At 48.1% G+C, this 17,500-nt stretch overlaps 1 protein-coding gene across 4 annotated transcripts in view; it reads right to left on the bottom strand.

The window, feature by feature from the left end:
- Positions 1–17,500, bottom strand: part of rbms3 (RNA binding motif, single stranded interacting protein) — a 290,727-nt gene that overhangs the window by 25,104 nt on the left and 248,123 nt on the right. For all 4 annotated transcript variants that reach the window (XM_035411964.1, XM_035411956.1, XM_035411971.1 and 1 more), the window contains 2 exons: positions 7,692–7,798; positions 4,391–4,434 (listed from right to left, as the gene is read on the bottom strand). In XM_035411964.1, coding sequence (XP_035267855.1) covers positions 4,391–4,434; positions 7,692–7,798 — 151 coding nt within the window. The remainder of the gene's footprint in view (positions 1–4,390; positions 4,435–7,691; positions 7,799–17,500) is intronic.

The raw sequence follows: 17,500 nt of genomic DNA, 5'->3' as shown, positions 1-17,500 counted from the left end.
ATGCTTTGTTCTTTAAAAGAAAAAAACCCTACATTTTGGCATAGCACATCAGGCCACACAGGAGTGGATTGTGGGTAGAATGCAGCCAAGATCCCCCTGACTGGAATCAACAGTAATCATGAAAACCCACTGAATATATCTGACCTGTCTATTCAAGTAGCTGAGCTGAGGCAATCTGAGTGCTAGCCAGATGAGCATCAGAATAGGATATCAGAGTGCTGAAACCCTATCCCTGTGTCCATCCCAGCGGTCCTCAGTCAATACGAGGGCCATTCCATCTCAAATCAGACAGTGCCTACAGACTGATGTCACACAATCGGTCCAATTTAAATAAACATTCTGTAACCATCCATATGATAAAATATAAAGTTTGGGGTCTGTATTATACTATAAGTAGTTTACTAAATATAGGGGTCCACCACGAGTACACAACGAAACCAAATAATCATAGAAAACTTATAATTTTGTTTATTCTCCCACACAATCTCAAGAACCAAGATGTACAATTGCTGCTGGAGGCACAAAAAGAACATACTGTACACAAAGAACACAGTGAAACCTACATTACATACTTCAGGGAAAACAAGGCTCTGTTTTCAACTTTGAGGTCATCACTGTCCCATGCAGCCCTGTAATAAAGTTAGGCTTATCATATCTCCGTTCAGTTCTCAATTCAAGTGTGCTGTGCAATCCACCCAGTTTCCTTTTCGCAATAACAATGTCGCTCATTTGGAGGTTGTTTGGGGACAGTTAAAGGAGCTGGAAAAATTTCAAACAACGTTTTCTATGTGAATTTGGATGTGACCTCCAAAGCAACCAAGGTGATAGCCATCAGTCTTTGCTATAGTGAACCCTAAATGTTTGAACCCAAGAAGAAAGAACCCAATATGTTTTGGCCTGGTCCTTCCAAGGATGCAGGCTGTTGCGGGGAGATGAGGACAGATGAGTTTTCAGGAAAAATCCAAGGACTCTCTAAAAGCTTTATGATAAAACATTACGATCTTGATTTGTCTCATTGCATCTTTAATCTCAACTGGGTTTAGAAGCATTTGCCTGTTCATGCTAGAATTGTTTGCTGGTGGTGATCAAGGATGATAGCTACTGATTGAAAAATGAAGCGTTCTGTGCGCAATGCTGCAATATGAATTATAGCCAAACTCACCAGTGTATTCTTAAATACTAAAATCTCAAAATCAAATACCTATCCATCACATTCATAGTGCCTCAGGGCCTGTGCATACTGAAATGGTTTGGCATGCTATTACTCTGTTGGGCTTCTGATGAATTCTAAACTTCACAAGCCAGTTAAATGCTGCGTAAAAGTAAATAATCACAGCTCTGAATGAATGGGGCTGAAAATTAAGGTAGAATAAAGCATTCAATGAAAATTTTTTAAATTACTACTGTTTCCTTTCAGCAAAGGCTCCAAATGTGCATGAGGGCTATGATGTTGCTATGTGTGCGCTATTCCAATCTTAATTCAAATCCGCATTATCAGGGGATTCTTTCTGTAAGTAGGCTACATAGCTTGTGTTTGTTGTTTTTGATCATTTAATTTACAACAAACAGGTATTAAGTACATACCTTGCAGTCGTGATGCAGCTAACTTGCTAAGATGTACAGGAGCTATCAGTGCTTAGCTAAGATAAACTAGTGCTTGCATACTGTACGAATGAATTAACGCACAAAAAATGGGTAACGCACAAAAGTTCTATGTTCTAACTAGTACTCGGCATTCAGAGTGCCGAACATTAAATGAGGGTCTAAGTCGTTGAACCGCTGGTTCCAGAAAATAAGCATGTTTTACTCATTCCTCACTGTCCCGGCAGTAACCCTTGCTCATTCTGCATTATGTTGTCAAGCAATGCCACCGCCATTTTGTTTTCCAGTTTGTATTTATCTACCCAGGTCCAGGAGGGCCCCAGCAGGGGCAGAGCAGCTCGACAACGGTCCTGGCTATACCTCTGTTTTGCCTTTCATATTACGGTGCGTATCAAATCTGACAGGAAAAAGGACCAAACCCAGAGCAGGCCATGTGGTTCTGCTCCATCAAACACACATGCCTTTTCCTACAATGCAGCCAGGTTATGGAAACCCTCATAGAGCAAGGGCTCAAATAGCGTCCACTGTTTGTGCTGATATATTTATATGGACAGCAGAGACAGCAAAATAGTCTCTGCAATCTCAGCAAAACGGGAGAGAAAGATACAGACACGTATGAACACACACAAATGCTTTTTTGTGTGCTTGCATGTGTATTTACAAATGTATTATGTACGTGAATATAACATGAACATGCATGCGTGTATATCTTTGTACATCTGTTTATATTTCTGTATATCTGTGTATTTGTGCCTGTATTTGTGTGTGTGTGTGAGGGTATATGTGAGTGTGTGTAGGTTTACTTATAATGCAGTAATATTTAAACTCTGATTTCTAAATGACTGCATATCTTCAGTGACCCGGTTACCTGCATTGCTCTCATTACGCTGGCGTATTGATTTCTGAGTCGTGGGGGTGAATGATGCGGTGCGGAGGGCTGCTGCGGCGGGCTGCGCGTTTCCGTGCGAGTAAACACGCCCTCCCGGAGCGCAGCGCCGTGACACACGGAGCGCGTGCGGATGTCGCGTCCCGCGTCCGTTTAGAAGTGGAAATGCGGGCGATTAAAGAAAGGAATGGGGCCGAAAGAGACGGAGAGCCCCGGGCCGTGTAATATCCAGCCATGTTTACGCCGGGCGCTCGGCCGTTCATCACGCTGCTTAATTAGGCTCTGCCCCGGAAACGCACAGCACAAGCGCCGCGCACGCTATTTATCAGCCGCCGCTGGCTCTCTCCCACCGTCACTGCTGACTCGCTCCAGAACTTTCTGCTTCAAAACAGGCAGCCAATTAGAAGCATGCGGCATTTACGTTATAGACCATCTCGCAAAGATGACCCCAATACCCCTACACCCCTACCCTCCTCTCTGTCGAATCAGTTTTGCTGTCGCCTTGTCCCTTTAACTGCCTCTATCATCGCCTTTACAGGCGGCGGCACTTCAGGGCTTGAATTTAATAAAACCACTTGTGTATTGGATTTGAATTTAACATTCACCAGGTAACTTGAAATGTAATGTGAACATCTCTATCAGCAGATCCTGGCTAGCCTGCATGTTTCAGAACTTAAAGGGGCAGCCACACGTGTGGGCAGCTCATTCTCAAGACAACCACCAACAGATCATGTCAATGTGAGAATATTTTTAAAAAATATATGTGGATACATACAATATGTTTCAGTGATACTTCCATAAATCTCTTGCCATGTGAAGCAGGCAACACACATTCGCCATTGGAAAGACTAGTATATTTTGACATAAATACTCCAATACTGCATAAAGACAATGCTTTTCCATAAAAGGCCCACACTCCCTTAGAACTAGAGACAGAGTGGGGGAGGTGGAGGAAAATGGAGAGAGAAGGAGCAAAAATTAAACAGATATTAAAAGAAACAGAGAGGAGAGAGAGCCAGTCCCTTGCATCCTTCCTGTTTCCTTACCTCCATAGCCTCCTGACAATTTCTCTCCCAGGCGCTTCCTCTAATTATTGCTATTAGCGTTTTTTACTTGTTTAGTCATGTGCCAACAGCCATTTTCTATTATTATACAGGAAGGACACACATTCAGATACATACAATGACACACTAATACGCATACTTGCACTCACGCACACACACACACACAGGCACACAAACACACGCACACACACACTCACTCACACGCACGCACACACTCACGCACACACACACGCACACACACACACAGGCACACACTCACACGCGCACGCACACACACACACACACGCACACACACACACACACACACACACACACACACACACACACACACACACACACACACACACACGCACACACACACACGCACACACACACACACACACACACACAAACACTCCAAATAATGACATCTATTTGAAAGGCATGGGGGCAGTCAGCAGCTGATATTGAAGGACGCTGTGGCAGCTCCCATAAGTTTTAGGTCACAGACGCTGCTTTTGGCAACAGGAGAGAAAACAGCTCCCATCTCCCCCTGCGCTGTGCATAGGATCACACACAGGGAGAACAGCGCACAAAGGCCTCACGCTTCGCTTCTGCACAAACATCCAGCGCAAAATAGCGTGGGTGGGAAGAGGCCAAAGGTGCCCCAGCGTAGCCAACACTCAAAGAGTTATACACTTTCTCAAATCCCTCCAGGCACCATTTTGAACAAAATAAATTCCATTAGGACAGTAAGTGCAGGCATATTACAGTACATGCAAGCAGGGTCACAGGGATTGTAAAAATAATAATCATAACAATAATGATCAAAAATAACAACAATTAAAAGATTGCTTACCCGTTCTGCATAGCAGCAGGGTCGTATGTTAATGCCATGCTAGTCTGAAACAGAAGAGAAATGATTATCAGTATTCATTGGTGAGTAGCACAATGTTTTGATTTCCCTAAAGAAAAGAATAAACACGCGAAACGCAGCCCTAGCCATCGTAAACACTGCTCCTGATAGGCACTGTGCAAGAAATAGTACAACTGGGCCATTTACTTGAGTAAAAGCATTATGGTGGCAAGGCTGTCGCGGAAGTTGTTTGGCATTGCGCAGCTGGGAGAGGCATTGCTCATGTTGACATCACCAGGGAGGGTAAATAATCCCCGGAAATAAATGCCAGCGCTGTTTGCTCTATATTGGATTTTGGTGGATCGCAGGCGAGCGGTGAAAAGGGCGGCTCTCTTCCCCGGCCGCCACCAAACCGCCATCCGTCACGGCGGGGCCGCTCCCACGGGGGGGAGCGCGGCGGGCGGAGCCCTTCTGCAGGCCCGCCGCCGAGCGCGCCTCCCGCCAAACCCCGCCCCGCCGCGCTTCCACACGCCTGGCGTGGAGCAGCGCTGTGCGGCGCACGGGGGTGTGGTGCGCTCAAACTGTTTTTCCCAGGAACGGGGACGTAAATTTCAGTCCGACCGCATCTCGCTGGCAGAGGAAATGGAGGCGGCGGCAGTGAAGAGTCACATGGAAAAACTGGAACTTCAAAAAACACTCATCGCTCACAAATCTCCGCCTCAGCCATCCTCCAAACATGCCCACCCGTCATCTCTAAAGCCCGCCCCAAAGGGGCCAGCACTCCAGGCGTAGCCTGTGATGATGAATGGCTTAGGGAGTGAGCAGCTGCAATTTTATTGGATGGCTGGTATAGAAGGCCCGGCTGTGATTGGCTGGCAGACTGGGTAAAGATGGGCGTAGCGTAAAGGGTTGTTTCAGGACAGGCGCTGCACAGCTGTGGGACACCTGCGTTTTGGCGGGAAACCAAAGTGGTCATGAGTCCGATTATAGGGCCTCATTTCTCATGCTGGAGAAAACGGGAAAGCCAGCCTTCCTCCCCAGAGAGAAACAGAGGAAGTGTACACACTCCTTTGGCATGCTCTCTCCTTCCCTCCCTCTCTTACTTTCTCGCTCTCTCTCTTTCTCTCTCTCCCACCGAATGGACTATCCAATAATTATGTTTCTTACTACGCAGTAACAATTGGCACTTTATTGCATATTAATGGCTTTCTGTTTCTACAAATAAATTCACAACTGAATTAGCCTTTTCAGAAGTGAACGGCATCTTAGTGACTGAAGTCATACAGAGAGCCAGACCTATCAGCAATCCAGAATCTTCTGTAAAAACAAGATACACCACACAGCTGCTAGTGCAGGCTTCAGTACAACGTCCTTAGGAGCACCTAAATAAAGCTCTTCATAAAGAGAGAGGAAGAGAGAGGGGAGGCTGGTAACTGGTGAAAGGCTATGTTCTCTGTACATGACAAATCAGGTCACCTGACCCTGCTAAGCCAGTACTGAGGCCCTGAGGTGTTATTTACAGAGAGGGCCCAACAGAACTGGACACACCGTAGCTCCAGTGTGCCATTCCACAGGAGCTCCAGTGGAATGGCTAGGAGGCAGCTAGCCGCACAGGACAGATGCTCAGACATTCCCCGTGACCGAGCGCGGCGGCGGCGAGCGCTAAAGAGACGCCGCCGCGCTGAACACAATGGCAGTTACAGCTCTCCGGCGTTAATAACACGGTATTATTTCCCCCGTTATCGCAGGAGAAATGAACTCATCTCGGGACGCGTGAGGAGGCATCAGGCGCGGCGGTGCGGGCGGCTCAGCCGGGCACGCTGTAATTGAGTCTGAGCGTGGGCGCAGAACGGCTGACAGCAGCAGTTTGGGTCTGCACCTCCGCCCGACGGCTTCTCCTCCTCCCCTCCCCCTCCCTCCTCCCCAGCCCCCTCCCCTCCCCCTCCCTCCTCCCCCTCCCCCTCCCTCCTCCCTCCTCCCTGCCGTCCTCCTCCCCGCCGCGCTCTCTCTCAGACAAACCGCACGGACCGGCACTCGAGCGGCTCGGCGGGCGTGCTAGCGCCGGCTTGCTAAAGGAGAGGAGCGTGCAGGCGGCCCCTCTCGACCCGCACCCGCACCCGCAGCCGCTCCGCTTCGGGCCCGCCCAACACACTGACGTCTGCAGCGAGAGCCTCCCGTCAGACTCTCCACAGCAGTCACAACGCTCACCCAACGTTCCCAGAACGTTAGCAATGTGTTAGCGGCGTTACAGAATGCAGGAGCAGGCCCGCTCCTGGGAGTCTGAGACGATTTATTGTGAAAGATGAAGCAATTTCACCCGGGCACATATGGAACCATTTGGAATCAGGAATCGTTTTGGGGTGGGGGGTCGGGGGGGGGGGGGGGGGGCAGAGGAGCTTGCCAATGCTGAGAACATACATGGCTTTTTCACTTCTGTGAATTCAATACTTCATTTATTAATCAGAATTCACAGATTTACAACTTAAAAACAGCAGTGGCTTTCACGTGACTTGCCATACATTTTTCTTCTAGAACGTTCCACAGTTGAAGAGTGCACGAGCGGGACCCCTTCCAGGGAATGTGCGTAATGGTCCTGTATCAAATGACTTTCCTCGAAATCACTGTGCTTATTTAACTGATAAAAGAGAAGGTTTCTCCCATGTTGTTGTTATTAGGTCTGGCCTTTTGATTGAGACTGAAAACCATTTCAGCATGGGCCCATGTTCACTCTCTGACAGATGAAAACAGCGTTTACACACCGATCAATTTACACGGCCGTTTTCAAAAATTACGCCTCCATTTTGAGATAGCGTGTTCTACTTTTCCACCTTTGGCTTTTCCAAATTGTTACCCCCTTCCCCCCGTGAAGGTCGCATATAAAATCATGAACACCTGGGTGTGGTTTGGCATGGGATTAGGATACATTTGTACCTCGATAATGTTTGACCCCAAGAGAGAGCATGAAGTCTCGCTCTTAATAGTCTTATTATGGGCACTGCTGGCAGGGTAGGTCGCGGGTGCATTCCTTAGGCATCACGCAATAGCAGCACAGCATGGAGAGAGCTGGGATTATTTTTTGGGGGGAAGGGGCATTAACTGTGGCTCATTTTGGGGAAACAAGTGGAGAGAGATGAACTGGCTGGTTGAGAGGCATGTGGTTAAATGCAGCCAGATGTCTGTGCTCGGTGATGCCGTGAACCCTTCCACCCGCGTGGCAGCCTGTGCCCTTGCCCGTGGCCAGGCCAGGCCTGCCAGTCAGCCTTGGGCTCTTCCTGTTTCAGGCGGCGGTTAGCGGTAAACTCACCTCCCCTTCTCGGGGCCACGGTCGGCCGTTCTGGGGGTATTTGGTCTGGTTTTGCCGCTTCTTCTGTCCTCCGTCTGCGAATTTGCACAGCAAAGGCTCGGAGGGCGCTGCAGAGAAGGGGAGAGACAACACCAATCAGCCAATCAGCTCCCCTCAGAGAAGAGGAAAAAAAAACACCAATCAGTGCCCGCCTTAGAGGGAGAGAGACACAAACTAGCCAGGCTCTCCAATCAGTGAAGTGGCTGGAAGCAAGACTGGGATGGGAGCCACAGAGGAGACACAGAGACACTTTTATAGATCACTATGCCCTTCTGAAGTATGAAGCATGAAGCCATGAAACTGCATTGCTGTATATCGCTGAAATAATAATGGGTCGAATCACAGTGGTAAATAACCTGAGGACACAAACAAGCCCGAGTTCCCACAGCTAAAGCTGATTGCTCGAGGGCTTCATTGTTTGCAGATGAGCGGGGGCACAACTGGGCTTTTATCAGTGTGATTCATGTAAAACACCAGCTCAATTACAGACCCCCACATTCAACAATAACAAGCACAGCCAACGTAATGACCACCCTTTGGCTCAGCTCATAGACCCTGAACAAACATCCCTCTTTGAATAAAAATGGAGTCTCATGTCAAGTGGCAGGTTGTTATATGAAAGACGGTGATTTTGAACTAAAACTTAAATGAAATGAGTTTCTGGCTCTCACATTTAGTCCATTTCACTGAAAATCAGTCCTCCCCCCCAAAAAAACTTCCGGATTACAGTTCTGGGGATGGAGGGTTGGCTATCTGGGGTTCTAACTGCGGCTGTTTTATGTCAGTGATATCCTGGCTGTAGAAGATGCCAGCAGTTGAAAAGCTCAGACTCGAGCCCTCGTCTGCCGAAATGTCACCTGACACCTGCAGGAGGCCCTCCCTGTCCTCACCTCTACATTAGGAGAGCACCACGCACAGCCGGCCTGACAACCAGACACAAGAGCCTCAGTCCACCGCCCTGCACCTCCCAAAGAATCCACACAACTCCTCACACTCAATCTGCACCTCGCACAATAATGTACCATAGAAAGTGCCAAAGACTGTCATACAGGAGATGGGAAAAAAACAAAGAGCAACATCAGACAGGGACAACACCACAATATATACATCTAGCGGTACCTTACTTTTCTGTGTAACAATACACAGAAAAGTACGGTATGTGCTGTGCTGTGCTGTGCTGTGCTGTTTACAAGAAACTCCTGCAGTTTTTTTCCGTCTGGCAGTACGATCTGCGGCAGTAAGACCGTAAAGGCCGCTCTGTTAGCATGCAAAACCAGGCCATCAAGCAGCGCTTAAAGTTTCTGCGTCCGCACATGACTCACCCACTGACCTGAAATGTGACGCATAGCGTCGGAAACGCCAGCCGCTAACGAGACCCTCAGAGACCACTTCGTTTAAAAGGATGTACTCCTGTTGCCATGGAGATGAGTAAACACGGCGAGGATTGGACGTACACTGCCTTCCTTTCCCCTCCCGCGACCTCGCGAACACGTCCTGCGTCAGCTGGCAGCGACTTGGCCTGGGGCAGACGGGCGCGGCCGGCGCGCTGGGGCTGGGTTTACGATGGCAGGGCGGGTGCTGTACCGTTAGAGGGGAATCTTTCTCTAATGCTCTCATTCGCCCCCTGTCCCAGCGCATCGCACTCGATTAACCGAACCCCGCTACTACAGCGGGTCTGAGGAACGTGCCCGGATTGGCCAAACGGGCATCTCCACCATGCTCCTCGACCAAACCCGGCCCACGGTGCAGCGTTACAGCCCTTCCACTCAGCAGCTGCTTTCAGACGCCGCGTAGCTGTGATTTCCACTGTACAGGGACAAACAAGTCCCCGCGGACTGAACGAATGGGGGCCAGCTCACACGAACGAGCTGAGAGTCACTCACGCTCACAGAGCACAGCCGGAGCCCTGAGCCTGACTCAGCCCAGGGCAAACCTGGACCGGAATCCTGAGGACACTGGGCCATTCAGTGGAGGACTTCTAACAGAAACCAAAGAAGAAGGGAATATGTGGCGGGGTAGTACAGTGAACCAGAAACTGATAAACATCACCACACAGCTGAGAGACAGCACAGTAATTACTGAGCTTTAGTAAGAGCTGTCACTGACCACTGCCCAAGTGTGACCCGGTACCTTTACTCTATATGCAGTATCACTTCCTTCATCTGAACAGACCTGCCTAGAGCAATTCCAAACCTTGATCCGTACAGGAAATATAAATCACATCTCAGAACCAGAGGCCAGGTACAGTGGTTTAATTAAAAATTCACTGACCAAAAAATTGATTCTGAAAAACATGAACGAGCACTGAAAACCCTTCCCAATTTGTGATGTTTGATTGGGTCTACAGGCCAAAGCCAACGGGCTGCTTTATTTCTGTAACACCGACAATACTGTTACTGGTGTTACAACAATACTGCGGAGACCAAAAAGGCACTTAACAGGCAGAAAACACAACCCAGCTTTTCAAATACAAATCAATTCTTTTTTTATTAAAAAACACACGTTGGATGATAACCTTGTGGTAAAATCATCGGATCGTTTTCTCAGCCCTGAAAAGGCCAGAGTTGAGGAGCGGAGTGTGCGTGCGTGTGTGTGTGTGTGTGTGTACCTGCCAGTAAGGCACAAAGCCCTCTTTGTCTGGACCAGCAGGTGGTCCAGCTCACCTGGTGCGGACAGGTGCAGCAGGGCATGGGGAGATCCCAGGCGGAAGGGCAGGGGTGGATTCTGAAAAGGGCGTGACTTTGTGTTTATCACAAATTCTCACTGCGTGTGTACGTTACGTATGTGTGTATGTGTGTTTTTTTTCTGAGAAATAAATATATATTTGAATTTGAAAGGAGGGTGAGTCCACATTTGTGTGTACGTATGTGAGAAAGAGAAGTATGAGAGTGATAGAGAGAGACAGTTGAAACACTCCTTATCATGTTTACATTGTCAAATTTGCAGTGCATTGTGGCACTACAGATGATCGTCAAGATACGAGGAGTGCCACTGAAACCATGTCATACCACAGACAGGCAAGGGGAACGTCTTTGTCTTTGTCTTTCTCTTTAAGCACGACCCCACCTCACAAACGACATGGCCGCACCTGTGATAGGCGACTGCCACCGTTACGTACGCACTAACGACAATACATCTGCACAGAGTAGCTGCTTCGCTGAGTCATTCCACGACATATCAGCTATTCTGACAGGAAACTCACTTCAACTTCTTAGTGATTTCGCTAACCACTTAATACCTCATTTTGAATGCAACAATCAGCCTGACAAATTAAAGGGCTGCTGGTACACAAGAAAATTGTTCTAAAAGATGCTTCAGTCCTCCTGCAATTTTTTAGCATATGAATATGAAAGAGGCTGACAAGTTCATGAGAGTGTCTGTGCATGTGTTTATATGTCCAGTAAAAAAAGTATTGGAACAAAAACACAATTTTTGTTGTTTTGGTTCTGTACACAGAATATTGGATTTAAAATAAAATAGTGAACATGGGGTTATAGTGCAGACTCTTAATTTGAGGGTATACATATCCATATCAGGTGATCTGTGTAGCCCTTTTAATACATAATCACACACACACACACACACACACACAATATCACACTTTCATAAAACAACTCCACAGCTGACTTTCTGTCTCATTTCAAAGCTGTGAAGTAGCTCTTTGTACGGTGTATATAAGATGAAGACTGCACTTCACACGCTGTACTTTCTAACAACGGTAAGTGAAGTGAAGCTGCTGTGAAAGTGAATCAGAATGTTCCAGGGCTCTCCCACAGTAAGTGTGCATGGGGCTGGCTGGCTCTCGGAGCAGGTGGAGAAGCAGAGTGAGCCTGGCCCACGGAAAGGCCAGCTGTGCCCAGCGTGGCTTTCAATACCCACAACCCCAAGCGGCGGGCAGCGGTGCCAGGCGCAGAGACTGCTGGGTAAAAGCGCGCGGTTCCGAGCCGCGCCATATAAGGCAAAGCGGCGCTCGCCGAGGGGAAGCAGCAGCTGTGCTCTGGGGCCCGGGGAGAGCGGGCTGTGTGCGGGCTGTGTGCGGGCGGTGTGCGGGCGGTGTGCGGGCGATGTGCGGGCCGTGTGCGGGCCGTGTGCGGGCCAGGCCCTCTACGCTGGGAGAGCTCCAGCCAGCCCAGCGCTGCCAGAACAGCACCGCAGTAAAACACCGTGACACCGAGGGCAGAGGTGTAGGAAACCAGCCAGCCAGGATGGCTCTAAATCCCACACCGTGTGTGTGTGTGTCTGTGTGTGTGTGTGCGCGTGTTTGTGTGTGTGTGTGCGTGTCACAAAAACATTCACACAAGCAGACAGCCCCTACCACATTCACTTCCAAGGCGTATATTACATTTTGGGTTATGGCGAGGCAGGGAGGGGCGGGGTGGGGAACATGTGTTTCTAATTAAGGCCCGGCCGTCATCCCCGCCTCTGTTCTCACCCACTGTCCTGGCCCCACCCCCACAGGCTGCGGGCCGTCCCCCCGCCACACCTACGCTCCGTCTCCGTTCCGCGCCAAAACAGTCTCAGAGATTTAAAGCAGTCCCCTGCCTCCTGCACCCACAGTTGTTCCAAGGCCAATTAGCGGGACCGCAGTGGGTGGGGTCGAGGTCAGGGAGGGGTGGGCGGCAGTGGGGGCCGGTCTGGCTCCATCAAGCCCGTCAACAAAATGTCCCCAGATTGAGACCGAAGGGCTCCTGCGGCGCGGGGTTTACGAGCCATTCATGTAAAGGGCAGCGGGAGACTTCTCTGCTCATTAATTCCTTCCACTCTACATCAGGGGGTGAGAACCCTGATAAACATCCCAGGATAAACTGAGAGACCCACCAGCCGGCCTCCAGCACATGACCTGCCCAGGGTAAGAAAGAGCAGGCCTACATCATATCAGCTATTATGAAAAGGTGGGGGGTGATTCTGTCCATAGCAAGGCTGTAAATGAGCTAACAGGGAAGGCGCTGAGTGTGATCACAGCCCGAGTGAGCCGTGCTTTTCCATTGGCCAGTGAAAAAGACAGGTGCAAACAGCCCCCCCTTTACCCGCAGACACACAGGGAGAAACAGACCTACACATGCACACACATATACTGTACACGCACACACACAAATACACACATGCAAACACATACATGCACACGCGCACGTATATGCACATACACATACACAAAGAGTAAACTGAAAAATTCCACTTTAATTATTGCCTGTAAAGGAAACCAGTTTCTACCTCTTCATTTTTATTATTATTATTTTAAAAAAAAACTTTTTTTAACAAGGGGAGTTGGCAGCTGTTCACAAAACACAGCCCTGTCATCCTGTAAACATTTTGGCTGGTGATGAAAGCAGGATCTTATCCAACTTTTGTTCAAGCAGGACGAACCAATCAGGGCCCCTCAATCCCTAGCCTCACCGGGGGCTGGGTGTGTGTGTGTGAGGGAGATGGGGCAGGGGGAATTAACTTACTGAATGACTGACTGAACACATTGTAGACTTGCGATAAATCATTTCCTTGATGGAGATTCAGCCGTACCATGATTGGCTGTACAGCTGAACAATAATTGGCTCTGTACGGCAGTGAGGAAAATCTTCTTGGGAAGTGTGCATCTGCACGGCTGTACAAAGCACAGTCACAGGAAGTGAGGGCCATCTGGGATACACACAAAGACACAGAGCGCTGACCTATCGGACCTCAGAAAACAAGTCGCTACTCAGTATAAGCACAGTTATTAATAAGCCCCTACATAATAGAATTCCCTCTCGCTTACTTTAACAATACAGGCAGCCATCTATAAAAAAGTAAATATATTCTGAAGCACGATTCTGTGTGTGTGTCTGTGTGTGTGTGTACTATATGTGTGTATGCGTGTGTGCGTCAGTGTACACTAATAATAGTGGCAGAGCTATGTTGCCATAATCCTTTCTATCTCTTATAAAGACTCTTCATCAGCGGCATTAGGGCTACTCTGGAGGGTTAATGCACCGATTGCAGTGCTGTCTCTCATACGTAAAAACATTCTGCTTCTTTATCACCCAGTCCCACATCCCCGGCATCTGTATTTTTTCCCTTGCCATTCACTTAGGTTTTAAGGGAAAATCAATGCTCCTGCTTTCAGATTGCATAAGGCAAAGCCCTTGAACACACACCTCATGAATGCTGCATGCGTGTGCATGTCCTTGTGTTCCAGGGCCTTGTTTACACTCAGTACAAAAGCAGCACTTATGGCCAGGCACATAGGGTTCAGCCTGGGTTCAGCTCTAGACCCAACCAGCAGGGGAAAGTTCATGAGCATCACTGGTGGCCTTTTAAATCGGAGAGAAAAATGCTTGGTACACATGCACACGCGCACATGCGCACACACACACACATACACACACGCTCTGTTCTCTGAAGGATGTTTCATTATTCATTTCACGCTGCATGGAAATGGCTGAAATGCGCTGCATATTACATTCCATTCAGAGTTGACCCGAGGGCCTGCGGGAGCTAGGGGAGAATGACATCATCAAACCGGCAGCGTCTTCCGGACGGCCACGGCGTCCAGTGTGGGATTTATGACTGGCTGGAGACCCCCGGGCCAGAGGACCACTGGGTCAGATCCCGAGCGGAGGAGACATCGCTCTTATAGCCCTTTAAAGCGCATCTTTCCACAGCCCACCCATCCACACAGCCGGGCACTTCCTGGAGAGACTCAGGACAGGAGGCCTCCTCAGGGGAGCGGTAGCAGTGTGCGAGCGGGCGTTCTGGTCCATTCTGAATCCCTACTGCTCACGACCCTGGCGAAGGGCAGCGGGTTAGCGCTGTGAAACAGTCGCGGGTCGGCCGGATGGTCACGGGTAAAACAGACTCGCGGTCAGGGCTCGCTGAAAAGAGCTCTATGTGCTCCAGACGGGAGAGAGGATAAACACAGCCTGAGCTTTTAAGGCTGGAGATGTTTCTGTATGAGCAGCATGGCACTGAGGCCAAGGAGACATTTTATTACACTGTCGCCATGGAGATTTTTAAAGATGGAAACCAAACAGCCAGGGTGGAAATTTAAAACGGAGAGCAAACACAATGCTTAATCAACTAATGTTCTCCAATTACTTCTGGGAAGCTTTTTTAATAGCTTCTTGGCGATTTGTACTCTTTTTGTTGTGTTTTGTTGGTGATTGATGCTTGGTGATGGTGTTGGCAATGCCACCGGAGAACAGCGTCTGCGGGTGCCATGTCTCGACTCCCTCTGCACGAGATGGAAAACTCAAACCAGGCCCTGGCAACTACGTTCGCGCCCTTCACTCCTGACTCCAATTGGCCAAATCAGGAACATATTACCGACAATCATCACCGCTGCCATGGAAATGCACCGCACACAGACCCAATCAAACAATCACTCAAAGGTGTATTTGTGTGTGTTCTAAGATATGTGCATATGCAGTCTGAAGGGCTATGAATGTGTGTTTATGAAGTTGTGCATGTGTGGGAGAGAGCGTTTGTGTGTGTGCATGGGTGGATGTGGGGTTAAAGAGCATGGTATAAGTGTATGTGTTTAATACCCGGGTTGAAGACACACACTCCCTGTATAATTGTTAGGTTTCTTCAGAGAGTTACAACTACGTGACGTGAGACCATCAGAAGTTATCAATGTGAAAGTCTGCAAGCCGAGCACAACGCTTTCATATTAAATGTTTATTATGTATCCAAAGCTGGCAGAATCAGATTAATTACTTGAAGAATCGTAAAAAAACACACAGGAAGCTTGTGCCACACCGGGACACATTTTACATGACGCTATGAATGAGCATGATGTTTTATCCTTTCAAACATTCCCTCCTGTCCAGCGTTAATGTAAATCTGCTCTAAAATGGCTCCTGATGGGTGACAACCTACACCTGATCCATCTGTTCCAAGCATACAGTAACTGCAAAGTGGAAGAATCCCGTCATTTAAATTCATGGAATCACAAGTGTGGAACCCTCCCCCTCCAATTCTAAAGCACTGCTGTCCATGTTCTGCACCATGGGTGGCAATCTCAACTTCCTGGTTCTGTGATGCCAGAGATGTGTGACAGAATTTACACCTGATGCACCATGGGTGGAGGGGGAGCTTGCAAATCTTCATGTTAGCACTGCATGTTTTCAGAGTCGAATCTAACACGGCTGGTTATGCTGTGCTAGTTTATAACCCAATGCTCTCATAGTCAATGCAGCACACACAGATGTGTATTATTAAGTGAGAAAAAAATGGATGTGCAGTACATCATATTGAAAATAAAAAGTCCATTAATATTGATTTTAAGTGAACTACCTCTTGCCCCGCTCTTTCCTCATTAAATACAAAAAGCATCTGTAAGGTCTTCCAAGCACTGGGTGGTGCACTGGATTATTCAACGCAGTGATCTTTCTGACTGGCGTTGGAGAACACAGTTACTCATAACAGGGGGAGCGACTGTTCTCTCGGCCTTGTGTGAAGAGGGCTGAGGACCAGAGCCAGGGCAGGAGACGGGCGCACCTGGAGGCGTGCTCCTGGGGCAGGGCCGCGGTAAGAGAAAGCAGGTGGGCTACCTGAAACAGAGCCACTGCTGTAAACATTCTGTGGCACAGCTACTCTCTGCTCACCTCTACAAAGCGTCGACCACAACAGCCAGCCAGGCCTCTGCTACTGACCCGCCGAGCTGGCATTTAAGTGATTTAGGAGAACAGAGAGAAGGAACAACGACCGGAGGATTTTATTCTATTTTTAAAATGGAGCTCAAAGCTAGATCCTCAAAACCACTTTTTTTGAACACGAGTGGAGCTGTAGCACATTTATTTTAGGAACCCTCTCCTTTAAAAAAATGTTCTGGTCCTGCAATAGAAACCTTTATTTCCCACAATTCCCTTTTAGCTCTTCGGTGTGATTGATGCAGCTCGGGCGAGAAACAAACAAAGCTGCACAGAAAGCCAGATTATTGTCTGTTGGGGAGATAAGATTATAATGAGAAAGCGTTCTGGGAAATTGATCCTTTACAGAAATCTATCTGATTAACCACGGCTTTAATAATCTTCCATGTCTCCACTATAACCAGAGTGAGAAAGAGTCAGAACAACAAAGGGATTTAGCCTTTGAGAGCAAAGTCCATTAAGATGCAATATCTTAATATGGGTTTTCAAAAAGCGCACTAGCTTGTGGAGGAATAATTCATGCACATTAAAAACTGCGATTAGATCACCATATGATAATCATCAGATGAATGACAAGACAAATTAAAGCAGCTTTCATTTTTATGCCATTTCTGAGATAGCGGGAGGCGGTGAACGTGGAGTTCAACAGTTTGTTTCCTCGTGGTAATGGCCAGAACTGCTGCAGTTAGGCTTAAACTGCCAATACTGAACATCACGCAGACACACACACACACACACACACACACACAAATGTTTGTATTGCTATACTTGTGAGGACTTCCCATTGACTTACATTCATTCCGTAACCTCTAACCCTAACCCTAACCCCAACCACTACATGCCTAACCTTAACCCTAACCTTAACCTAATTGTAACCCTAACCCTAACCCTAAGTCCTAACCTTAAAACAGCCTCTTGAACTTGTGGGGACCAGCAAAAAGTCCCCACCTTGCGTAGTTTTACTCATCTTTCTATCCTTGTGGGGACATTTGGTTCTCACAAAGATAGTAAAACATGCCCACACACACACACACACACAAAGGTACACTTGAAGACCAGTACTCATCTGTCTTAGCAGTAAGGGGTATATTTAACAAAATGTCTCCCATTTTTTACGCGTGTTCTCCATACTGCACCTGCCAACAG

The sequence above is a fragment of the Anguilla anguilla genome, chromosome 1 (genome assembly GCF_013347855.1).
Source record: "Anguilla anguilla isolate fAngAng1 chromosome 1, fAngAng1.pri, whole genome shotgun sequence".
NCBI lineage: Eukaryota > Metazoa > Chordata > Actinopteri > Anguilliformes > Anguillidae > Anguilla > Anguilla anguilla.
The sequence above is the reverse complement of the archived record's forward strand: the minus strand, read 5'-3'. Positions and strand labels throughout refer to the sequence as shown.